At 52.3% G+C, this 23783-nt stretch overlaps 9 protein-coding genes and 1 non-coding gene across 10 annotated transcripts; 3 read left to right on the forward strand and 7 right to left on the reverse strand.

Annotated features, from left to right (window-relative positions):
• J4E90_007763 lies at positions 1 to 132 on the forward strand. The gene has a single exon. It is a non-coding gene; the product is annotated as a tRNA-Arg (tRNA).
• A 130-nt stretch (positions 133 to 262) lies between these two features.
• J4E90_007764 (uncharacterized protein) lies at positions 263 to 1003 on the reverse strand (the record flags this gene model as incomplete). Its single annotated transcript, XM_051437295.1, has 1 exon — positions 263 to 1003. The coding sequence occupies one exon, from the start codon at positions 1001 to 1003 to the stop codon at positions 263 to 265; it is 741 nt and encodes a 246-aa protein (XP_051289041.1).
• Positions 1004 to 1699: 696 nt separating this feature from the next.
• J4E90_007765 (uncharacterized protein) lies at positions 1700 to 2092 on the reverse strand (the record flags this gene model as incomplete). Its single annotated transcript, XM_051437296.1, has 2 exons — positions 1700 to 1963; positions 2081 to 2092. The coding sequence occupies 2 exons, from the start codon at positions 2090 to 2092 to the stop codon at positions 1700 to 1702; spliced, it is 276 nt and encodes a 91-aa protein (XP_051289042.1).
• A 628-nt stretch (positions 2093 to 2720) lies between these two features.
• J4E90_007766 (uncharacterized protein) lies at positions 2721 to 4059 on the reverse strand (the record flags this gene model as incomplete). The annotated part of the gene is made up of 2 exons (XM_051437297.1): positions 2721 to 3909; positions 3995 to 4059. The coding sequence occupies 2 exons, from the start codon at positions 4057 to 4059 to the stop codon at positions 2721 to 2723; spliced, it is 1254 nt and encodes a 417-aa protein (XP_051289043.1).
• Positions 4060 to 9060: 5001 nt separating this feature from the next.
• On the forward strand, positions 9061 to 10365 carry J4E90_007767 (uncharacterized protein; the record flags this gene model as incomplete). The annotated part of the gene is made up of 1 exon (XM_051437298.1): positions 9061 to 10365. One exon carries the CDS (start codon positions 9061 to 9063, stop codon positions 10363 to 10365), a length of 1305 nt encoding a protein of 434 aa, XP_051289044.1.
• Positions 10366 to 10853: 488 nt separating this feature from the next.
• Positions 10854 to 12043, forward strand: J4E90_007768 (uncharacterized protein; the record flags this gene model as incomplete). Its single annotated transcript, XM_051437299.1, has 2 exons — positions 10854 to 11192; positions 11537 to 12043. 2 exons carry the CDS (start codon positions 10854 to 10856, stop codon positions 12041 to 12043), a joined length of 846 nt encoding a protein of 281 aa, XP_051289045.1.
• A 1548-nt stretch (positions 12044 to 13591) lies between these two features.
• On the reverse strand, positions 13592 to 15649 carry J4E90_007769 (uncharacterized protein; the record flags this gene model as incomplete). Its single annotated transcript, XM_051437300.1, has 2 exons — positions 13592 to 14137; positions 14336 to 15649. The coding sequence occupies 2 exons, from the start codon at positions 15647 to 15649 to the stop codon at positions 13592 to 13594; spliced, it is 1860 nt and encodes a 619-aa protein (XP_051289046.1).
• Positions 15650 to 18776: 3127 nt separating this feature from the next.
• J4E90_007770 (uncharacterized protein) lies at positions 18777 to 19754 on the reverse strand (the record flags this gene model as incomplete). Its single annotated transcript, XM_051437301.1, has 2 exons — positions 18777 to 19669; positions 19739 to 19754. 2 exons carry the CDS (start codon positions 19752 to 19754, stop codon positions 18777 to 18779), a joined length of 909 nt encoding a protein of 302 aa, XP_051289047.1.
• A 489-nt stretch (positions 19755 to 20243) lies between these two features.
• Positions 20244 to 21991, reverse strand: J4E90_007771 (uncharacterized protein; the record flags this gene model as incomplete). The annotated part of the gene is made up of 2 exons (XM_051437302.1): positions 20244 to 20705; positions 20765 to 21991. 2 exons carry the CDS (start codon positions 21989 to 21991, stop codon positions 20244 to 20246), a joined length of 1689 nt encoding a protein of 562 aa, XP_051289048.1.
• A 985-nt stretch (positions 21992 to 22976) lies between these two features.
• Positions 22977 to 23511, reverse strand: J4E90_007772 (uncharacterized protein; the record flags this gene model as incomplete). Its single annotated transcript, XM_051437303.1, has 2 exons — positions 22977 to 23429; positions 23491 to 23511. The coding sequence occupies 2 exons, from the start codon at positions 23509 to 23511 to the stop codon at positions 22977 to 22979; spliced, it is 474 nt and encodes a 157-aa protein (XP_051289049.1).
• Between the last annotated feature and the right edge of the window lie 272 nt (positions 23512 to 23783).

Here is a 23783-nt window from a genome sequence, read left to right on the forward strand (position 1 = left end):
AACTCTCTGGCGCAATGGTAGCGCATCACGCTTCTATTCAAGCGTCGCCTACATCTTTGAGAGTGGACGCACTCCGGGATGGAAGGCCCGCTTGAACCGTGAAGGTTATGAGTTCGACTCTCATGGAAGTTAACAGCTATTGTTTTTGCGCACCAAGTATCACTAGCATATATTACATGTCTCTAATGTATCTTTTTGGCTTTTCACAAAATCTTCTATTACTTCGTGACCATCACCTCATCCATCATCCCATCCCCACAATCTACCACTCCCCCAAATCCTCCCCCGTAAGATTCGGCCTAACATCCCCACCCTCCAACCATATCTTACACTTCCCATACAACACATCCCTTTCCGGCCCATGCGCATTCAAATCCATCTTCGGCGGCCTCCCCGCCTTACTCTCCGCCCAAGCCAGATACCGATACCCACTCGGATACTGCTTGACCTCTTCCTCGGGTACATCGAACGCCTTCCCCGGTACCACAGGCACCATCTTATCCTTATCGAACAGCAACGTCATAAAATTGACACCCCATTTACCCTGCGCGTTTTTCGAGAGGAAGAAGAAAAAGCGGGTATCCGCTTCGTTGTCCATCTCAATGCCCTCAAGCATGATGCGACATGTAATTGTAACTTTCATTTTACTTATCGCCCGGTCGCCTTGAACATCGACCGTCTGGCCACATATGCGATGCAGGATATACGGAAACGGGCCATGAGGCGTCTGTTTCTCGAAGCCTTCTTTGGAGGACGCGATGAAGTCGTCGAGGCGGCCTTGCGTCCATGATGTGGTTATGTAGGCGCCGGGGTGGAACATGGAAGAGTAGTTTTGCCACTCGGCGGCGTCGCGGTACATGCCCCAGCCTTCGCAGATTTCGCGGATCTTGAGGCGGTCGAGGACGGAGGCGTCGGTGCCGGAGGTGTTGTTGCGGGTGGCGTTTTGGGGGTAGGTGGATAAGGGGGGTTGGACGGTGGTGTATTCGAGGCTTGGGTGTGGCATTTTGGCGGTGATCAAATGGCTCAGATCCGTTTCTTAGGGAATCCTTGGGATGCATGGGGTTTGGTATTTGTAGAGTTGATGTATACCTAGGTATGTCGCTGTGATGTATGCAGTGGTAACGGTTACGTCATGGCGTGACTGCCGAACAAGAGGATTGTAATAGTCATGAAGACACATGTTCTTCTGCAAACTGTTCCAGGCTCCCATTAGCCACCCAGGTCTTGTATTCAGAAAGGTGTTGAACTCGGTCATACATGGTTTCTGAGTCTTCCAAGGTTGGTATCAAGATGTATCTAGGGCTGCCGAGTCTTGCGACTCACAACGTCGCTCGTAGCGATCATTCTCGCTTCAGTCTCTTCGCGGGGCTACCCTCCGCCAAGGCGGAACCCCTCTTTGTGTTGGTTTGCTAGCAACCATCTCATGTACAAAGAGATGCTTGCGTACGATTGTTTGTAGCAAGCATACTGCCGTATATAGGCAGCGCTCCTCTCATGTTAGAATAGATCATCAATTCACCTCATTTCTGCTCACATTCAAGACTTTGTCGGGCTGCTCCATTGGAGGTTGCGCGCTCTCCTGCATCTGAAAGGCGAGGAATTGGGACGGTTTCCTGTCATGAACGCGCTCCAACTCCAGTCCTCGTGGTCATCCTGTGGCAAACCCGGTATTAGTCTTGGTATCAAGGTGTATCTAGGGCTACCGAGTCTTGCGACTCACAACGTCGCTAGTCTGCTTGCTTGCGGGTTGCTTCTCGCTTGTGTGCTCAGGGTTGCTCGTCTTCTCGCCGCTGTCATCGTCGGCCTCCGAAGTTGCAGCCGAACTGCTGTCTTGGTCATGCTCGTTCATTGCCTGGAGTGCGGTTCGCTGGCTGTAGGTCGGCGGCTCTGGCCTCATATCCCGCGTCATCTCCTTCAATACGCTGGGCATTGTCCGGAGGATCCTATCGTACGCTATCCGGACCTGGGGGCTGGTGAGGAACAGGTGATCTACAAAATCTGTTTCCAGATTTTGCTCATTGGCGAATCGCGCCAAACCACCACCAGCCACCCAGGCCTAGTACTCGGAGAGGTGCTTGACGCGGTCGTACATTGTTTCGGGGATTGCGCGTCTCGGAACGCTCGCCGTCGCACTAGGGCTTTTTACAATGTCTTTGCTGTTGTCCGACATGTCTTGATAGTGTCTCTCAAGATCTTGTTGGGTGTGTTTAGAGGAGGGGATGTGTTGTGTGCGCGCGCAGATGATGTGCAGGTGACACGTCGGAAGCTTTTGTGAGGTGCAGGTAGGCCTAAAAAATGATGGTATGCAGAGGAATATTTGATGAAGCAGGTTTTAAAATCCCAGCTTCCTGACGTACCATGGTTCTGGGGACTTGCGGCTTGGCGTTGATATGCCGGAAGATAATCTGTGATGCAGGGCTTGCCGAGATCGAGATGGCCTTTGGAGGGGATGCGCGGTTGCTGTGGTTATAATTCAACAGGAAAAGTGAGGTGTTGACTACACGGAATCGCTTTCCCAAGAAGGAAACTACGTTCCGTGTTCTTGCTCGGAAGTCGCGTGTCAGCCAACAAAAAGACAGGTAGGTGCACCTGGCTTGAGCGGAGTAATGCAGGCAGGACGCCACGGAAGGATTTGAATACGCATGTGCCGGGGAAGGTGAATGAAGATTGATGCAGACGATCGAAAATGGCTTCATATACAACGCTATATACTAAATATCTTACACGTTCTGCTCGTTGATGAACAGACCGGCCATACCCATACCAGTACCAATGCACATACTGGTGAGCAGAACCTTCTTCTTCTGCCTCCTGCACTCGCTCAGACCAGTGACGATTTGACGCGCACCAGTGCAGCCAAGTGGGTGACCCAGCGCAATAGCACCTCCCCTTGGGTTGAGCTTCTGGTGGTCGATCTTGAGTGTCTCGAGACAGTATACAGCCATGGAAGCGAAAGCCTCGTTGAGCTCGATAAGGTCAACGTCCTCGAGCGTGATGTTGAACTTGGAGAGGAGCTTAGGGATGGCGACGGATGGGCCGATACCCATGATCCTGGGTGGCAGACCAGCGACGGTGGCACCGACGTACTTGGCGAGGATGGGTTGGCCAAGCTTCTCGGCAGTGGAGCGCTTCATCATGAGGATGGCAGCGGCACCGTCTGTGAGTTGCGAAGAGTTTCCGGCGTGTGACCTGTCGCCATGGGGCAGGAAAGCAGGCTTGACCTTCTGCAGGCTCTCGAATGTGGTGCCGGCGCGGATACCCTCATCCTTGGTCAGGGTGACGGTCTTGACCTCGCCTGTCTTGGGGTCCTTGATCTGGGTGGTGATGGGCGCAATCTCGTCGTCGAACCAGCCCGCCTTCTGCGCAACCTCGGCTCTCCGGTATGACTCGGCAGCGTACTTGTCCTGGCGCTCGCGCGAGATGTTGAAGTCCTTGCCGACGTTTTCTGAGGTCTGGCCCATGGGCTGCATGCAGTCCTTCGCCTCCTGGTTCTCGAGCACCTCGTCGACGAACGGCCTCTCGAGCCTGTCGCCACCTGCTGTCATGCTCTCAGCGCCCATGGCGAGACCGCACTCGATGCTGCCGACGGCGATCTGGTTGGCAATGTCTTGTACGGCCTTGAGTCCCGAGGAGCAGAAGCGGTTCAGCGACGAGCCGGATGTGGTGTTGGGGAAGCCAGCGGCGAGCATGGCGGCGCGGACATAGTAGGCAGCCTTGGCATCTGAGACGTTGCCGACGCAGATGTCCTCTACTACTGCGGGATCGAGGTTCGACTTTGCGACGACTTGCTTGAGCGTCTTGACGAGGATGCCGTCAAGGGTCGTGTCCTTGAAGCCGCCCTTGTGTGCCTTGGTGAGGGGAGTGCGGAAGGCCAGGGTGATGACAACATCGTCGGGGTTCTTGGTGGTACTGTTGATGGCTGTCAGCGCTGCATTCTTCCCTTATCATCCGCCGCGCGTTCTTCACGTGTCATTTCTGTCCGGGTGGAGCTTACAGGGCCGAGATGCCGCTGGCCGAGGGCGTCATGTGCGAAACGATGGACTTGAGGCGGTCGGTCATTGTGAAGGTAGAGACGAGCGATTAATTGAGGTTTGTGAGTGAGGAAGGCGATGTTTAGGGGAGATGGTGAGTGAATGCGGAGGCGGAGACAGCTCTTAACTTAAGTTGTGGGGCAACATAGTCGCGACGGCTGGGCCGAGGATCTCGGAGCCACATATCGCCAGGTCACGTTCTCTCGGCAATTGCCCTCTTGCCAGGCCGGGCCTTTTTGCTCACTCAACAACAATCGCTGAGCATACTAATCAGCCCATGTCCTCGTAAGCCAGAATTCAAAGATGGGATGTATCAAGGTCTGCCCATCCACAGAAGTGCTGCATTGCTGGTCACGCCTTCCCCGCAATTCGCCGCCACGCTGCTTACGCCTCTAGCTTTGTGCTACGCAACTCCGACCTCATCTCAACCCACCGCCGCGAGAACACATTCAATCTCTATCTGATCTCATTCCAGTTATGGTGAACTTTTGCACGTATGCGCACGCGAGTTTGCGACTTCTACTTCCGCGTCATTGCCCAATTGCCCCGAATGTCCCGTCGCGATTCCTTGGCACAACCACGACGCGCAGAAAACACGCCGGTCTTCCGTCGCGTTGCCTATAACATATACAATGTTCCTATCGCTATCGCTTGATAGGCAGTATACTATTTCTTAGGATGGAGCGCATGAGCAACACAGCCTCCACAGCCAGCATTGAGACCCAATCTTTTGGGAACTGTGCCACCTAGTTGTTATGCTGTCAAAGGAAATTTGGCCCCCAAACGCCATCACTGCCTGCACACCGCATCCCAAAGGGCAAGTTTAAACGCGAATCGCGCTGTCAAAAGGTAAGGGTGGTCAGGCAGGTCAGCCTTGCATACGCCGCGTAGCATTTTCACAGTCAAACTCTTCATCCATCGTTCGTACTACAGAGACGTCAACCACGATGCTGTCCGAGGTTACCTGGATGCTTTGTCTTCAAAACGCCGCAAACAACCCAGCCAAGCGACTCAACGCCATGTCCTTATTGGAATCTCGCTCAACATCCCAGCAAGACCCAACGAGCTTAAAGTGGCTTAAGGCACCCCGCGGAATGCATGCTGTCTGCACGCGCCTGCTAATAGACCCACACCCTCATTGGAGAGAGGGAAGCCACTCGCGAGGCTTGCAGGGTCTCACACAACGGGAGCATGGGGGCGGCGGAGCAGGGCTGCGCTTTGACCTCATCCTTCCCATCCCTTGTGAGTACTACAAATGCTCGCTGCTGGTCTCGTCTGTTCGCAGTGGTACGCGATCTCATCGCCTCTCTGACTTCAGCCATGGCCGATTTCCCAACCGCCTCCATGACGACTTCCTTCAGTTCCTCCTTGACGCGACCGACACCCTCCTATTCGATTATGACCCCTTTCACTCCGCCGTCTTATTGCAACAACGTTGTCAAGTCGTCATGTTTTTTTGAGACACCGTCTAGTGGAACTTCAACTGGCACACCTACCCTAAGTTGTGGGTACGTTGAGCGTGATCAGACCTGCGGTTCAAATGGACGCCCCACCCGTGCTAGCGAATGCTTTCCAGGCAGTCCATTCCCATACTCGGTCTTGACATACTCCCCAGCTACAGGATGTCCCGATGGGTGGGCAACGCAAAGCCAGATTATAGATCCGTCAAGCCAGACCACCGCAGTATGCTGTCCATCGTGAGTAGTTTCTGGCCAGCATGTTTGACAGCCACTGACATTATTCATTAGCGGCTACTCCGCGCATTACTTATATTCGAGTTGTACTAGTTCGATCACCTGGACCGCCAACTCAACTTCGGTCTTAGCTTGCCAGACGGATGGAAGCTCGGCTTCTGAATGGTTTACCAGCGAATATGGTACCGATAATACAGCCGTTTGGGCCGCAATAATTGAGGCAATTCTCACCACTGCCTCTTCTTCAGAGGCAACCTTTACCCCTCTTAGCGAACCAACATTAGATTTCGGTCCTCCTCATTATAACCCACCACCTGCGGATTCCCCAGAACCCAAATCACGTCGTCTCGGTACAGGTCCCATTGTTGGCATCGCTGTGGGTGCGGTCGCCGCACTGGCACTCGCCGGCGGACTCCTCTTCCTCTGGCGTCGCCGACAAAACCAGCATCACCACGCGCCGATACCGAAGGCTAGCCCGAGTGGAGAGCACGACGCATTACCTGAGTTTGTGGGAAACCATGGCATGATTTCCCCGCCTACACAGATGGCGAGTTCGAATGGTTTGTTTCATCCACAGCCGGAGGTTAGGTCGCCGAGATTGGAAACTGCGCTCACACCGGGGCGTTGATGGGTTTTGATGGCGTGGATCTTTTCTTCGTTTGTTACTATATTGATACCCATACTGTTTAGCAGAGAGCGATACGTTGTAACCACTTGGTCGTTCGAGACCGACAGAACCTTCCCTCTCTCATTTTCATGATTTTTTTGCTATAAGGCTTTTGTTCGGTTCCGCCTTCCTAAGTCCATGGACGTGCGCGGGATCTCACTGCGCATGCGCAGCTCCGTTTGATCATCCCTTGTACCAATCATCGTCATATACATAACATAAGATTTCCGGCAAGGTTGGTTGCCAAGGATCAATCTCTCGCCCGCTTTAACGCATGGGCAGATGTGCGGCGCAGCATACGGCGCGGAACTCAAGCAACATTTGCGAATCTCGTCACACCGTTGACCATCCTCTCATTAGCCGACGGTATCATGCGCCGCATTATAATGTTCCCGGTGCCAGGCGTTGCATATGAATGCACGGGTGCCTTTGGTCCCCATATGTTCATCTTCGTCTTCTCGTAGCCAAAATCATCCTCTCTTATCCGCAACATGGCCGACTCTCCCGTTACATCATCGTCATCGTCTTCTGCTAGCGAACAAGCAACATCATCCTCCCTGTCCAGCAACATAGACACCACTTCCCGCACATCGTCGTCGCCCGTAACAACACCAGACGTCCCTTCCCATACATGGAGGTCGCCCGGAGCTACACCAGCCTCCACAGCCCCATACGGGCCGCTCATCACGCCCTTCACCGCACCAGCTTACTGCTCCCTTCCGGTTCGAGAATGTGGCATGGAAGGTAGCAGCAGCTGCGGATCGTGGACACGAGATCGGACATGCGGATCCGACGGCAAGCCCACTATAGCAAGTGAATGTTTTCCTCCAGGAACACACTGGCTCGGCCCCTACCTCTCTACTCACTCGGCAATCTTGTACTCGCCAGCATTCCGATGTCCAGAAGGGTGGGCAGAGAGAAGACGGGAGACTTTAGGCATTCCAGGTTCTACTTACACTAAAGTCGCATGCTGTCCTTCGTAAGTTCATCCATGTATCCAAATCATGACGTGTTGATTTAATTGACCTATCGGCACAGTTCTTACCGTCCTTACGCATTGAACACGAACCCGGAAGAGATGAAGACTTGCTTCAGCATTGCCCGCCGAGATGTTACCACGCAAATCGAGGTTGTGTGCGCTGAAGGCAAAACTCCAGTCACTACTACCGTGACTATCTCTGATGATAACGAATTCTACGCCAGCCAAATCCAGTTCATCTTCCCTAGATCCGAGTGTTCAACGGCACCAGACGGCTCATCTTCATGTTCGACCGAGGCTCTTCCAACGCCGGCGCCAGAGACCACCCCTTCCGACCCCGACTCATCAAGCAAATCGCCACTACCCAAAGGCGCTATCGCCGGTATCGCGGTGGGCTTCGCTATCCTCTTGTTAATGGCCTTGTGCGCGCCTGTTTGGATCCTTCATCGGCGGAAGCAACGACAACATAGTGGCACTGGTACAAAGAAGCGGATACCGTTCGATCTATCGTCGTTGCCGGAGCTCGTCGGCATAAAAGGGAATGGAGGTTCGAGTGCGGAAATGAGTCTGGGTCATCCGAACGATGTCGTGCCAAATGGGGGAGGGGTTGGGACTTCGCCCACATCCACGCCGCGGTAATTACTGTGGTCGTCGGAGTAGGCTGTATGTTAGCGTAGCGGAATGATGTCGAGTGGTTGCTTGACGTTTACTGTGCGGCGATGATGAGCTGCTCAGAGTACACGTGATCAGCTCTCAGGGGGTTAGCGCAGCTGTAGCGCGTTTTTGGGATCGCGTCATTACGTCAGCGCACGGTGGCACACGCGTCGCGTCCTCGCCATCGAGGTGTCAAACCTCATCCGACAACCTTCTTCTACGCATATGCTCGCCATGCTGAATCAACACTCGCGCACTAATGCGAAAAGGCGAAACTCATCGAGAGTGTACACACCTGGAGGAGCGCACTTTCCCCGCCGAATTGCCAATCGTCAGCGAGACGAGCACAATGATTCGTTGTCTTCGTCAATATCGTCGCCATGCTTTGTACCGAGACAAACGCTTGGATGACTCGGTGACTTGAACGCGATCCTATCGCGCTGCGTTCCGCTTTGTTCGTGGCAGCCTGACAAACGCCCTACTGCCTCCTACAATCTAGGCATGCGGATACGCAGGAGCGGTCAAGCTCCTGGGATGCCACTGCAGTCTGCTTGTGAGCGTGCAGACTTGCTTAATGCTGATAGCAATCATTAAATTCGGTTGATACCCAGCTATGGACTCGAGGCTAGCGAGTTTACCTACTGCAATTCACATCGCTCTCTTGATCGTCTCCCGGGACGAATTCACTGGAGCCCGATGAGTTAGGTGCAATGCAGCGCATACCTGTGGCACACGGTGCCAGTTCTCAGCTCTGTTGCCATTTATTGGCTGCAGCCTGAGAGTGTAGCCCCGCCTTTCTGTTACTCTATATTCACCTTCTTGCTCACCGGTATATACAACTCCTACCTTTCCACCGCCTAGCTCGGCAGATCGACCAGCCTGAAGTCACAACCACTCCACCTGACGTTCCTCCAACTCCTGAGTAAACCATCGAAGCGAGGTTGCAACCCAAGGCCCTCCTGACTCCTCACCCACTCCACGTTGCTGAGCGCACTCTCGGCTACATTATACGAGTCAGACCTGGTGTCTACCGATATGGATATCTCCAAGTCATGGAGCAAGTGGCAGGGTCTGGCTGCACTAGCTGTTTACTCAGTTACCATCATCGCCCTTGACCGTGTCTACGTAGAAGGCAGTGCGTGGAAGTCTGTCGTGGGTTCGTGGAAGAGGTATCTGAAGCGCAGACGGGATGACCCTTGGATGAACGCCAACACGAGCAAAGAGATCGTCTTCAACATGCTGGCCAAGGAGATACCGGAGTCGCAAAACCATGTGTCGGATAAGGGCTACGAGCTTCTTTGCAGCTACAGCTTCAAGTCATACACCGATACCCCTACGATTTACGTTCCTGGTACTCCGCCGATGTTCACGAAGCCATCTATCCCGTTGAAACTGGAGCCGGACACAGGACGCTATTACATCGATCAGCATGTAGCCAAGGTACCGCGATTTCAATTCGAGCCACTCTTCCAGGCTCTTACTGTTATGCAGCCAAGCAAGCGTTTCGACGATGTTGATGTCCTCATCGCTCGCGGGTCAATGACCGCGCTCATTACATACGTCAAGGATGTATCATGCCAGCCGTTCGCACTGACCCTCCACGTCGTTGGCAATACTTTGATCGTGGGGCGACGGCTTCGATCCGGTATGGCCGGCTCTACCAATGGATCATACGGGCGTAACTTCGAGGCTGCCTGGACGACGCAACTGGAACCAGACCTTCAAGATGCGGAAGGACATCACCATACCATACAGTACGATTTCGGTGGCCTCAATATCGTGGTAAGGGCAGAGACGGACGCATATATGCCTGAAAGTCAGCCTTCCAGAGACGAGATCCGAGAGACATTAGTGCATGGCGCATCACATCCCAAACCCGAAGTTGCAAACACTACCATCCAATACAACAGCTCCGAATCGACCGTTGTCCTCCTGGCAGGAAAGCCAATCCCTCACAGCAGAACAATGGAGCTAAAGAGCAACAACCAGAGCAAGCCCCTCGATCAGATCTGGGTCGGTAGAACTTCGCGATGGTCGCTTGGTACGAATAAGGATGGTGTATTCTCTTCAACTGAGAAGATCTTCACTCCGGAGGAGATGAGGAAAAACTACGACGATGACGGCAAGCGGCAAGCAGCTCTTCGTAAGCTTGTATGGTTGTTTGGACAGTTAAATACAACGGTAAAGGAGAACACGAGCAACGGTTCTGCCGTGCTTCTCTGCCTGGGAAAGGGCGAAGAGCTGGTGGTACGCCCAATGAAGACCCACCTGCCTGCGCTTCCTGATGCGATTGTGCAGCGTTTCTGGAGCTTGTCTGATCAGGACGAGATGCACGCGTAGGTATATACAGGTATGCACCAATTCTGATGGCTGGTATTCCAGGTTGCCCAGCTTTTTCATTGCTCCTCAAAGCTATCACAATCATGTTGCCTATCAAAGTATATCCTCAATGGCTAGCCCGAACCAAGACAAGGCCCCAGTCCGACTCAAAATCGTAGCCTGTTCTCTATCATTGCTGCTCCGCTGCTAGGCAGCCGATTGATTCATTTGCTAGAAACCCGTGGTCCGGTCTACTAGCGCTATGCTCCCCTCCGCCCCCAGACTTGAGGAGCTGCACACCCTCTTACGTGAAATATCCCAAAGAGATGGAGATTTCACTAGAATTAGATAAGCAAATGTGAAAATCTGACGTCAAAGTCGGTTCTAGGGTGCTCGCTTATCTCTTGGAGTGAGGGAGTATTGGCAAACAAAACAAGTCTCTTCTACACACCCAGGCTTTTAATGGTATCAAGCCCCTTCGTTCCTCGTCTCTCGTCTCTATTACGGTCATGAGCAGTCCCATCACCGGCCGTCAGCGCGGTACTGCCTCCAAAGCGCCCCGGAAAACACCTCGCAACCCCACCGACATTAGTCGCAGTGAGAAAGAGAAGCGTCCGCGCGCGTTTAGCGGCGCTACCCCACGAGCAAACACTCACAAGCGCTCGCGATCTGGAGCGTCTTCTGCCCTCGCCGACGAAGACGGCGATGACGATTACGGCTTCGATTCAGAGCATGACGGCAAAGTCAAGAAAGGTCGCGCGAGGTTCGATCAAAACGGTTTCTTTCCTGAAGGTGACAAGAGCATGCGTTACTTTGGGCCTGGATTCACGGACCTATACTCGCCATCCGTATCGCATCAACTTATCCATACCGGATTGCACAAGAAAATGCCGCCCCACGATGTACTCCAGAGGCCTTTCCATCCACTGCACAGTATTGTGACCCCCTCACAATTCGATTTATCCGTGTTCACTATCCCGCTGACCGCGTTGGAGATTCTTACGGTATGCAACTCCTGACAGTCTCTCGAGATACAGCTAACTCGTTTCAAGTTCTTTCCCCTCCATGCGCAGATCCCCGAAGTGCAAGCCCGTTTCGCACAGAGCGGAATCACCCCAAAGTTCCAGGCTTGGATCATTGTGAGTCTTCTTCTATGCTTTACCGAACGCGCGTTATTGTACTGAGCTGACAGTTCATCGCGAAGAATCGTCAGCACTTTCTCCAAGGTCTGGACTGTCTCTTCGGTATGGACGCACGTACCTGGGCAAAGGACTGGAGAAAAAAGAAAGGAGTGACAAAGCCTGTCAAAGGAGCTCCACCGCCTGCACCGCAGCCTATCATCCACACGACCAGTCACTACACATTCACACCCGGTGTCAACCGACACACGGGCTTCGACATCGCCAAGATACCCTACGCGCTTATCGATTGCGCCGAGGGTGTTCATCCTTGCAATTTCCCCCAGGGTCTTGACCGCGGTCCCTTTACCGAAGCCCTCATTCAAGCTCAGCTCATGATTTACTCGAAGCTTATGCTGGCTGATCTAGATGCGTTCATTGCGTATTGGCTTATCGATCGAAATCTTCAGGCCGGTTACAGCGATGCGGGGTTCCTGAAGAGGCATGTGGCGTTGCATGAGGAATATCGGGCTATGGTCAGGAAGGATGTAGAGAGTCATGGCTATAGGTGGGAGGACTGAGGCTTGAGCGATGTGTTGTGGTGATGTTCAAGTGTGAGGATGGTATACTGGCAGATAAATGGAAAAGAGGCACGTAGTTGTCTAGACTGCCTTTCGTAGCTTGGAAGCGAGACTCTTCCAGCGATACAGTTATTGACGTGCCAATAAATAAGAGTCATTTGCGAATTGTTTCAGTTGACGTGAACAAAGGCGTCTTGTTGGAAGCATTCGCGGATGTGGTATCGTGCGTGATACTGTCTGAGATCAACATCACATTGCTCAAAGCTACTGTGTCGTGTCTAAACACAAGTCTTTATCATCATGTGAACCTTTCGCGCTGTACTTGATGTAATGAACTTTGCCATTTGATCTAATGTCACATGTGTAAACCGCTCGACTATGTTAATATTACCCATCTCATAAACTAATGTCGCAGCAACATGCACGAAAACATCTACTAAATACTATGGATAATTGCGAGATCTATTATTCAATTCCTTCCTTGTCTTTCCATGTGTCTTATTCTAATGCAACGCTCATAATACCCCGACCAGATACTCCTATAGCATGTCTTCCAAAGGCTCGGTCGTCTCTTCTCATGTACTTCAATGATCTGCGCGACAGAGGCACAGAAGTATAGCATCAATCCATCTAACTTTGCAAGACACTGACAAGTCCTGATTGAGTGACAGAAGAATTTACAAATCGTGACTGTAAGAATGCAGGATAATGAAGCTTTCGTGGATCCCCAAAGGCTCACACAATACACTGACTCTTTCCCCGGATAAGACCTTTCTCAACACACAAATGAGCCTCGCTCTTTCGCCACCACATTTGGAATTCGGTACTTGCGGTCTTTCTGATCGACCCGTGGATCGTGTGTAGATATATAAATCCATCAATCCTTTGACTAGTTCCTTCTCTTGTCGTGGCTGATGTTGCGTGACGTACTCTACGAATTGAAGAAGACTGACAAGAATTCCGAAGATAGGAACTGGTCAACTGATCAACTGATGCTAATTTCGAAAATCCTTCCTTGTATGGCTCACATCAATATTATCGCCAGGATATGTGACCGACCAGGAAGTGAGGAATCTTGTTGAAGCAATTCCCAGAAGATCCTCGAGACGAGAGGAAGCTTCTCAATGGAAGCAAAATTGTGGTTGGGTGGCTTCGCACGAAAAGCGTGGAGTGACGTTGCAGTTTTCGGCCTAGTTCGCATCCCACCGCAAGTGTGTTTTCACCAGCAAACTTTTCCGACAGCCTTTCTTCCGTTGCTCAAGGACGACGCGTCAGCGACCCCTTATCGGAGAACTTCGCTGCGATCCTGGCCAAGGTCGCTGAATGCCCGAGACCGTGTCCCTCATATGGTTGAGTCATGTCGTGAGGCCGCGATGGCAAGATGGCGGTCTCCTAATGGAACTATCGCAGTATCGAAAGTTGGGGGATGGCTTTAAGACCTCCGTGAGAAAGCTTTTGGATCTACTCATGGCAAAAACTCGTCAAATGTCATGAGAAGACACAGCGGTAGCTGGAATGACTGGTATGTCTAAAGCTCAGCCTCACTGATCATTGAGCCTGGTCTTGGCTCCCCATCGCGACCTTTGCTTTGTCCTTCTTCTGCCGGATGCGATAATCCGCCATCGTCTTGCGATATCGTTTTAAATCTGATTTGTGGCGACGAGACGCCTCCTCGTCTGGGTTCTCCATTCCAGGTCCAAAAGAAGGGTTTGTTGTCTCAAAGTAACCCTCCGAATCTTCGATGAACGCAACATCGCTGAGCAAAAGGTCACCCCACTCGGCTATATTGTCGACGACATACTCAATCAATTGAGTTAGAAGACCCCTGTCTGAACCGGAAGGAAAGTCATCACGGTCGACGCCGTTCGCAAGATCGCGGACGTAGTAGTCGACTAGTCGATATTCCTTGCCAGGCGGTGTCCAGTTTTCGCAAGAGAAAGATGTTACTGGAGAAGCCGCGATCGCAGGCAGATGCTGTTGTTCCTGACCACGAGAGCCAGACAGTTCTTGGATCTCACGACCATGTTTGTTCGTCTGCTGACTGATGGTCGATGGGCCGACACCTTCGACGGCGTCGGTGTTGTAAGCGCGGTTCTTCAAAATATTAGCCTACGAAAGACAGGAGCTGGAAAGGAGGACTGAACTCACGATCAAGTCAGCGATGTTGTTTTGCGTCCAGCCACTTCGAGCGAATCGCTGTGTCCAGTCCGGCCAGAGTGAGCCATGCGCGGGAAACCACTACAAGATACATCAGCTAAGATGTCTTCGTTTAAGCGACCAATATATACTCACGATGGCCATCTCCACTATGGTTATAGGTGTCGAGCCCAGGTACCGGATATCAACCTGCTTTGGAGCGCCCATACTGTATACCGGGTGCGGTTTACCATCGACACGGTAGTCTTTCATGTCGATGGTCATCTCCGTGGCGATACGCACGAGACCCTCGGGTGGTATGGTTCCTTGGCCGCCTTGCTTGAATGTAGCTTCGGTTATTGGATCAAGCGGGACTGTGACATGGAAGCCGCCGCCAAGATCGAGAAGGTAGGTGCCTCGGGGTAACGTATCCGGAGAGGATCCAAGAATAGCTTGATTGCAGCGGTCTCGGCTCAGCCGTGCGTCTTCTTCGAATGCTGAGTTATAGTCTTCAGAACCGAGAAGCGCGTTTCGATGTATGTTGACTTGGCCAGGAAACCGGTCCCTCGCGTCGACAAGGTCAGCGAATGTGAAGTCGAAGCCTGAGACACCGGGGCCGATGGGGCTGGTTCTACCTCCAAGGAAGCCCAATGCTCGAGCAAGGTTCTTGCCTCCTTGCGTCTCGCTTGGCGTTCGAAGACGTATCGCTGTGGAGATCTCGCCGTCGGCTTCAACGTGTGGTGTTGGTAAGTCATGGCGGATATCTTTTTGGTCGCCCAAGCTTGCTGCTGCGAGGTCCAGCGAGTTATTTGGCGGTCCGAGTGAGCTCGACAGTGATCTAGTGAGTTGCGGTGATATATCGCTGTGCAATGGACTAGTAGACGTTAAACGATGGATATCGCCAGTTCCAAAGTCATAATTGGCGATGGCCTGGACGTTCGTACCGATTGTATGTCGGTAAGGCTTGGCCACTCCGTTGGCCTTGCTAGGCGCTGTCATCATAGTCTTCTTGGGTTCTTTCTTGGACGCGGTACGGACCTGAGGTATAGCAGGTCTGCTCATGGGTGGAGCAAGATATGGCGAATGTTGCCCCGTGGGATGCATGTTGTCTCTAGGCGTAGAGAAACCCCGAGGCTCATGAGGGGCGAAAGCGTACGCGGAAAGGTCACTAGCCGGCGTGGTAGTCCCTGTATCACTGATAGACTGCGACGGAAACGACGATGCTGGCTCTTCATCTTCCAGTACATGGTATATAGCGCCAGGGAACTGTTGATGGTCATGCGCGGACTGGTGCGCCTCATCTACGCAGAGGGTAGCGCCGAAGACGAGTTCGTCTGCGCCGGCGGACCAGATCGCGCCGATAGAATGGGACTGCGGTGTAAGAGAGGGCTCATGGCTCTCAGAGGCTCGCTCCGTAGACGAGTGGCTTTCGTGTCGCGCCCAATTACTGAGGTACTGCTGTGGCGGCATTGGTGACTTCCTCGGCTGCGATGGCAGTGAGCCTAGCGGAGTAACTTGCGGTGCGCTGATGGTTGCGGCAAGCACTTCGAAGTTAGTCGATTAGTTTTGGGGGTATACTATCTGTAGCAAGGCGGGCAAGTCAGTGGATCATGGGCTCAGCGCGCCATGCGAGTCTTACCAGATGTCTTTGTCAAGGATTGCACTGGATGGGTATACTAGCGAGCTTGGTGACATATGGCTGCTGTGCGCATGTCGAGTTAAGCAGGGCGTGGAGTAGCGATTGGATGTTGAGATTGGCGAAAGAAAGGGTCGACGAGGGTACAGCGTCCCCGTTCGGCTGTTGCGGCCAAGGGGCTGCGCTAGCCTCTATGATGCCTTCACAGTCACCATTTGCTTTCCAGCATACGGTCTTTTACAAAAGATTATAATAGGTCAGAAGATCTGAAAAGGCTTATCGTGATGCTAAGAGACACTTAAAAGACCATCATGCGAGCGGTAGAAGTGGCCTTGACGGGTAGACTCTAAACACCGCAGCCTTGTCGCCATAGATTACAACGCGTCGAGTACGCAATGTACTATGGTCGCTCAGCTCTGAGATCATCCTAAGGTACTCGATCGTGCTAGGTTTTCAATACACCGGGTTTGTTATCAAACTTCAAAGGATCAATCTTCGGTTTAGATACACTTTGTCTGATTGATCTAATGTGGTATGTGCTATACAGAGCAGTTCTCAACGTATCCAGCTACAAACAGTGCGCGGCGCTTACCGACTCGGTAAATTCAATGCTGGTGTGACACAGCAACGACAACCACGTCTCCTTCGCCAGTATGCGAATAGAGTTCTCCTTCACAGTGTTCTTCTCTCGAGGCGATCAAGTGCTCGGTCTACTTAGATAGGGGATTAGAGCTCATCAAGGAGATCATGTCCACTCCGAGAGTTATCTCCTACAGATACTGATTAGATTGGAAGAGGACATGCATTGATATGGACTATTGGCAGTGACCAAAAGCCAAAGAACGATAAAGGAGGGCTGAACGGCCAACATACCAGATAACATGGATACATCCGCCACCGAAGTGGCCCCAGCCTTGTACTCTGGTACAGGTCGTCGAAGCACTTCCTCAGTCTTTGCAGATATGGCCATACCAGGCGCATGAAATGCCATATCTGGAAGGGGTATGGTCCCCAGAAAGCATGCGTGGCTGAGTCTGAGCAGATTCGTACCTGGCACAGGTGCGCCCTTCAAATCGGGGAGAAGTTGAGGCTGTGCGCTGTAGAGTTGATCTGGAGAGAGAAACGTTTGGGCTGAATCCTGCGGAAGAGTGAGCCCCGTAGGTGCAATGTTATTACGAGGCTTCTGAAGACGAGAAGATGACTTAGATGCAAACTGTCCGTAGCTCCTCTCGTCGAAGCCCAGCTGCGGACGTCTACGGATTTGTTGATTGATGCTATTAAAGCCGACGTCCGTCATATCTCCTGGAAGCGACTGCGGGTATGGGAAGGGCGGTGTAGCGTTTTCGAATTCGTCTATCCTATGCGGATAAGCTATCCTATAGTCAAAGTCGTATGGTGGAAAGGCTAGTGCGTGTATTAGCGATGCATTACCACTTTTTCTTGACTGAATTGTCTCACCGGTGTTGGTGCTGGAGCTGATCGTCGCCTGGTTGGTCGTCGCGCGCGGGAATTGAGCGTTGCACTTCGAAGTGCACTGTGAACGGTTGACGATCGCGGGCTTGCTGGACGCCGTATTCCAGCTCTCGAGGCCGACGTTCTCTCCCCCAACTCCCAGAGAGTTCGTGTCATCAAAGTAGGTATCGTACTCTCCTGGGCCTGTGAACAGTCCTTGTACATCCAGGTATGTGGTGCTTTCGCTCAGGTGGCGCATGTACTCCCCTGGAGGGGCAACTGCGTTCACATAGCAGTCCTCCGACATTGTTGTGCTAGGTATACCGAGCATTGTGCGCTGGAAGAGGTCTAGAGACCCGTCATAGGTGTCTCTGCGAGGCGCTGTGGATCTCGAGTTAGGGCTGTGATGAGCTTTACCAACATTGTGCAGGCGCTGCGTATATTGACGCAATACATGACCTTCAGACAAGGGGTGTCAACTTACGCATCGCTCTTCCGCCGTATAGGGCCTGGCAAAAGTCTGTAAAGTTGGAGAGGAGGCAGAGTTCGAGCCAGATTCTTGCCTCGGGTATCATACAGGCCAGAAAGGGCGCTGGAAGAAACACACTAGTACGAGAACCAATCTGAAAAGGCTGCGTAGTGAAGCTCCGCATCCAACGAGGTTAGTCTTAGTTCCATTTTGACATCGTCAATGCTTACTGGAATGGGTAGCAATGTGCATATTGTCAGTAAGAGAGACACTGATAAAATAGGCCTTTAGTGGGAAGACATAGAACATGTAACATCGCGCCAAGAACACAGCGTAAGCTGTAGGCACAGCTCTGGATATCTAACATGACCTTTCGCCAGCTATGATCATCAATCAGCCAGGCATAGAAAGACCTGTTGGCTGGCTATGTACATCTTCCTGAAGGGTCTTTGCGGTCATGACTTCTTTAGTCTTGGTGAAAATACCGTCCCGCTGCCCACCACTTTCGGACGACATCGTACGTTGGATCATGAACCCGAGTCGCATCGTAAGTCTGCTGTGGAAAGATTCGCTCCAGCGCCTGCCAATCAGTCTGATAGAGACTAAGGGGACTAGGCTGTGGAAGAGGACCATATAGTTCAACCATTTCCTCTTGTACTTGTTCGACGTAACGCTCAAGTTGAGATAGTCGTACGTTATTATGGCCGCGTCGACGAGCGTGCCAGACAGCAAGGGTCAGCACCCCCTGATCAGCTCCTCCAGGCCAGTATACTAGTCCGTCGCCCAGGCTGACAAGGAAGCAGTCGCGAAGATCGCAGAACTCGGTAGTTGAGTTCACACGATCGGTATTGATCGCAGAGAGCGTAATACCGGCGGCGGCGCAAGAGTGACTACGAGCATCTCGTCGATGCTTCTTCATACTGCCGGCGGAGTGGGCCCGTAAATCGCCTACACTAAGCTGGCGGGAGTAGAACTTTGAGATTCGTTAGCAAGGTTCTTGAAGACAGAGGCAGTAAGTACTGACGATCAGCTCACGCAGCTTATGAAGATTCCATCCGCTCGCTTCGAAGCGCTTCCAGATAGCCCTCCAACATGAGGCTGCTCGAGGAAAGAACTGCATCCTTCGTCAGTTCATTTTGCGCGCATAGGGGATGGATTAAGTAGCCTACCGCAGCGATCTCCACAAGAGTCACCTCGATATTGGGTCCAATCAGTCGGACGTCAACATGATCCCATAGCGCTACGCTGTTGAATGAACAGTATGAGGATTCTAAAGCCTTCTCAGGTAGAACCATACGTGGGGTGATGCAAAGCCAGGCAAGTTTACGAGACTCTGGCCACTCGTACCGATGGATACCAGCGGAACCACTGGAACGAACGCCGGATGTTCTAGGTCCTTGCGGTACAACGATCTGGTCCTGGCGTTTAAGTAGTATAGGTGGTGGTGGTGGTGGTTGGTAAGCTTGGAGAGCCTGCGCCGGCTGTTGGGCTTCGAGGTATCGTAGATACCCCGAGAGGCTGTGATACATAGCTTGGTTTACGAGTTCGAGGGTGTTGAGGGCTTCAAATGCTAATCGCACGTCACGCGGAACGCGCACGGTGTATCCGGGCGCGTACCTCAAGAGTTCGACACACTCGGCGACGATGATACCGCTTCCGTTGGCGGAGTCGCTAACCCAGTAATGTAGGCCACTCTGTGTGGGAACCATGGCCCCGATCTGCTCCAGTCGCTCGCTCAAGTCGCAGAAGTCCTTGATGATCAGCTGGACCATGGGTGTATTGAACGCTGCCTCAGCGCGCAGTCCGTTGCGAGTCAGTTCATCTGACCGCTGATAGTCTTGGACTTGAGCAGGGTTATCACCGCCGTGACTGACGATGTGACTCAGCGTGTAGCCTGAGCCACCTGAAGGAGACGCCGCACTATTCGCGAGGTCTGTGACGGCCGTAATTAGTACATTGAACCCCAAGCAAGCTAAACGGGGATTCGACTGAGGCAGCTTACCGTCATTCTGATTCATAATGTCGCTTGCTCTTGTTTGGGCGATGTTGGAGCTGTGGTAATGTCAAGAGGGTCTGTCGGTCATATGGTTTTAGTATATAACCCCACCGACACGTGAATAGATACAGCACGTGCACACGCGCTTGGATCCAGCGTTTATCATTAGCTAGGGTCAGGAGAGTAATTGTATTACTATACGGGATTACGCAGGCAGGAAAGTAAAATGCACCATGACTTTTACTTGATGTGTCGAATATCGCCGTCTGATCATCACTCTCCGCGTCACAGTCTGCCAAAACAGCTCCTGTGTAGCATTTCCATAGCTCTGTATCCAAAGGAAAGGTCAAGGGGAAGAAAACCCAAGCATCCGCGTCCGGTCCGTCATGCGAATGAAACGTTCCTGAACACTGATGTGGGACACCACAGCAAATGTTGAACAGAAAAGCCATCTCCTGTTCGTATAACTGGGTCGCCACGAAATCGCGTCCTCGATATCTGGTATAGTTTACTAGATGCCACCAGAACTTTTACCATACTTGCTCACAAAATTGTTGTGGATCATAGCAAGGAAGGCCGGCGAAGGCGTGTCTTCCAACACCACGTTTGTGTCCGGCTGAATCAAATCAGCGGCGGGAACGGATATGCCATGCTTCGCTGCATACTGAACGATCTCCGACATCTTGACATCCATGTCATGGGATACATTCCGCACATGCCAAACGCAGTGCGTCATGAGCTGTGCGTTGCGACCAGCGGGGTAATGCACTACTCCGTCCCCCAGATGGTAAAGGAAGTAGTCGTGAAGAGGCCAGGTGCGGGCACTCTTGTCCAGTTTCCCTCTCGGTGACATGTTTGAAGGTACGTTCGTGGTGAAAGTATGCTCTGGTATGTCTTCCGGTCGGTTATCGTGATAGTGGTGGAAGGTCGTCCGGTGGAAGCTCTTACCTGAGCGTAGCTGACGAACATAGGCCTGGTTAAGTAAGCATAAGCTTGTATGTGTGACTTCTGGAAAGAGATTCAGTAACTCACTATTGAATCAGCGATCGCCTTTGGGGCCCAGGACTTCCGAATGCGGTCCCATAGCTCGTAGTTCACGGTCTGAAATGGAAGAAACTGATCAAGTATCAGTAAGCGCTCTTCAGATCGGAGCAGTAGACTTACAGTGAGTATTTCCTGCGCAGTCGTGACACAGTTGATCAAAGTAGGATCAACCGTTTTTGGTGGAGCCACACCCCTCAGCTCATGACGATGATGGGAGTTGGCCGCGGGTGGAAGGCTGGCCAATGGTCTACCTTGGATCTCGAAAAAGGCACGGATCTGACCACGGGACATTGCAATGCCTGTACATCCCTGACCGGCGATATCTTGTGTGTTCCTGGAGGGGTTGCCAGCCATGTAAGCAGCAATGGGGTCTGCTAAGCCAGGCTGGGGGGCTACGCCCGTTGGAGGAATAGCTACCGGGACCACAGGCTGACTTGGAGGTGCTACTACCACTGCTGGTGCGACCGCCATCGTGTTGAGCGCCGGCTCTGGCGCAGACGCTATCGGATCATGCGTGGGGATAGCAACTTGAGCGCTCAGAGCTGGCATGAACATGTCTAAGATGCGGTCAAGCTCCCGCGACGAACAAGCTAAAAGTAGACTCTCAGAGGGTAGTGACGAGTGATGCTGAGACTGTGATCCTTCTGCCAGTGCGGAGATCTCGTGGTGGGGTCGCTTACCAGACTCATACACTTGTCCTCCTGCATTGTTGACTGCATTAGCTGTGCGAAGTACTTGAGCCCCGTTCTCAGTTTCAGAAGCTTTTCGCTTTCTCGGTCGACCCAAGGTATACTCCTCGTTGATCTTTACCCCATTTGACATTGATGTAATCTGCTCATGGTATACTTCTTGAATCTCAGCCGGTGCCATCTGCAGATAGTAGTCAGGCGTTGTAAGGAAGATATCAATCCATGCGTCGTGAAGGCGATCTTTGGATATCTTGTATAGTATCAGGTCGTCATCGTCCTGGTTCTGTCCAAGCTGCATCAACAAGTCTCTGGAGAACTCAATGACTGCCCTGACTCGCCGGCGATGATATTCGTTGCTCTGCAAAAGCCGGTCCTGCAGCAGATTTCGACGCGTGTAGTGTGCAGGTGTGTACGTCACGGCGGGATCGTTCCAAGGAAGGTCTGCAAGAAAAGGTGGTTGTTCTCGCTGGGCGCTACGGTCGACCTCGTTCGCCGTCTGCGACGTGACGCCGCGCGGGGCCGACATGGACACTACAGGTCGATTTCCATATGGGTGAGACACCATGGCATTGCCTGGGGGGTCTGGAGTGCGTGTGAGTAGGAACAAAAATCGCGATTTGGAAGCTTACTTCGGGCTCCGTTACTCGTCGTAAAACTGTCCGGCGCATCCATGTTACACAAAACTTCGTAAGAAGATGAGAAATGTTTGAGCCGAGGCTGAAAGCGCTATGCAAAGGAGAAATGAGTAGAGAGCTTTGTCAACCGGGTTGAGTTGTTCGAGAGTTCGGCGTTCGCATGAGCCCATAGGCCATCTGCTCTTGGTGGGGGTAAGAGGTCGTCCGCGCAACGCCAGAACGCTCTAATCCATTTCGGGAAGTAACTGTGAGTCGCATGCTCGAGCACAAATGACAGGTGGCGAAAATACAGAAACTTGAATGGACACATGACCGTGTCATGGAGCCTACACGAAGGCTTTGTGCTTGCCGGCATAGTGAGGGTATACGCGATAGCAAAGAATGTGCGGAGAAAGAAATGGCTTCAAAGTTGCAGTCGGTACGTGATGAATGGACGCAAGCTTGAGGCGAGGGTAAGACTTGATATGGGTATTAATCATGGAATCACAGATTCTTGCTCATGAGCCGTCGCAAACCTTATTCCTGATTACCTACTACGCTTTGATTGCTCGAGCACCGCAGCATATATCACAACGAGCAATGAGTTCCATGGTCTGATAAAGATTGTTGCGAGTGATGGTGGTCGCATGATGGATGAGCGAAGATGAGGTGGTTGCAGCTATTCGGCTGGAAGCACATGAGGCTCATCCCACGCTAAACTAGTTATGGACAGGGGCAAGCTTGGCGGCAAACTTCGCAATCAATCTTGGAATCGGCTGCCCCGCGTCCAACGCCGACAACCTTTTACTGAACGTCCGAAGGCACACTCAACAAACCTGTTTGCGCGGCTCTTGCGCCAACGACTCCCCGCTCGTCTGTCTCATCAGCGATTCCAAACTACGGGTGGTCACCGAATTTGTTCCAGTAGTCGGCCTTCATCGCCAAAAGCCTCGCGGGCGACGGCAACTGGTCCTCCACAGCTAGGTTTGTGAAGTTCATCTGCTCATGAACCGGTACTGTGATGTTGTACCGCCTCGCGTATACAGCAGCTTGACTGAGCCGAACGTGGCGATCCCCGGTGACCCTTCGAACGTGCTCGATGACACGCGTCAACGTTTGCGCTTGACGTCCAGCAGGTGGATGAGCCACACCATCACCCATGTTGTAAAGGAAGAAGTCGTGCAGCATCCTGTTCTCGCCTTTCAAGAGGCTGTCTCTGCTGACGTTGCGAAGGGAGGCGGTGGGAACGAAGTCTGGATGCTCCTCTTGCCATTCTTCAGCGGCTTTAAAATGATACGAGATCTTCGAACGACTACAGATTCCCGGTGTCTGAGTATCGTGTGCGTAGTTCTGGTGAGAATGGCATTAGCTTAGTCTTCTGTCAAAATCCAAGATTTGAAGCCACACTTACAATGTAGCGGGATATGTCCATGGGTCTCCAATGACGCATCGCCCGGACACACGTCTCGCGAGTGGATGTGCAGCTGTTTGGAAAGTACTGCCACGTTGTTAGTGATTTGCTAATGTGGTTGAATCACACGGATGTTGCACTTGCCGTAAACATCTCCTCAATCGACGTCTCAAAAGGGCAGCAGCGCATGTCAACGGATGCAGGTGTCCGGAAGTTGGTCATCTCAGTGCCATGTACTGAAAATGCAAGAGAAGGTAGTCGTTGGATGCTTTTACCCTCGATCTCCACAAATG

Source organism: Alternaria incomplexa (assembly GCF_024043165.1).
Source record: "Alternaria incomplexa strain BMP 0042 chromosome Unknown scaffold_11, whole genome shotgun sequence".
Classification (NCBI taxonomy): domain Eukaryota; kingdom Fungi; phylum Ascomycota; class Dothideomycetes; order Pleosporales; family Pleosporaceae; genus Alternaria; species Alternaria incomplexa.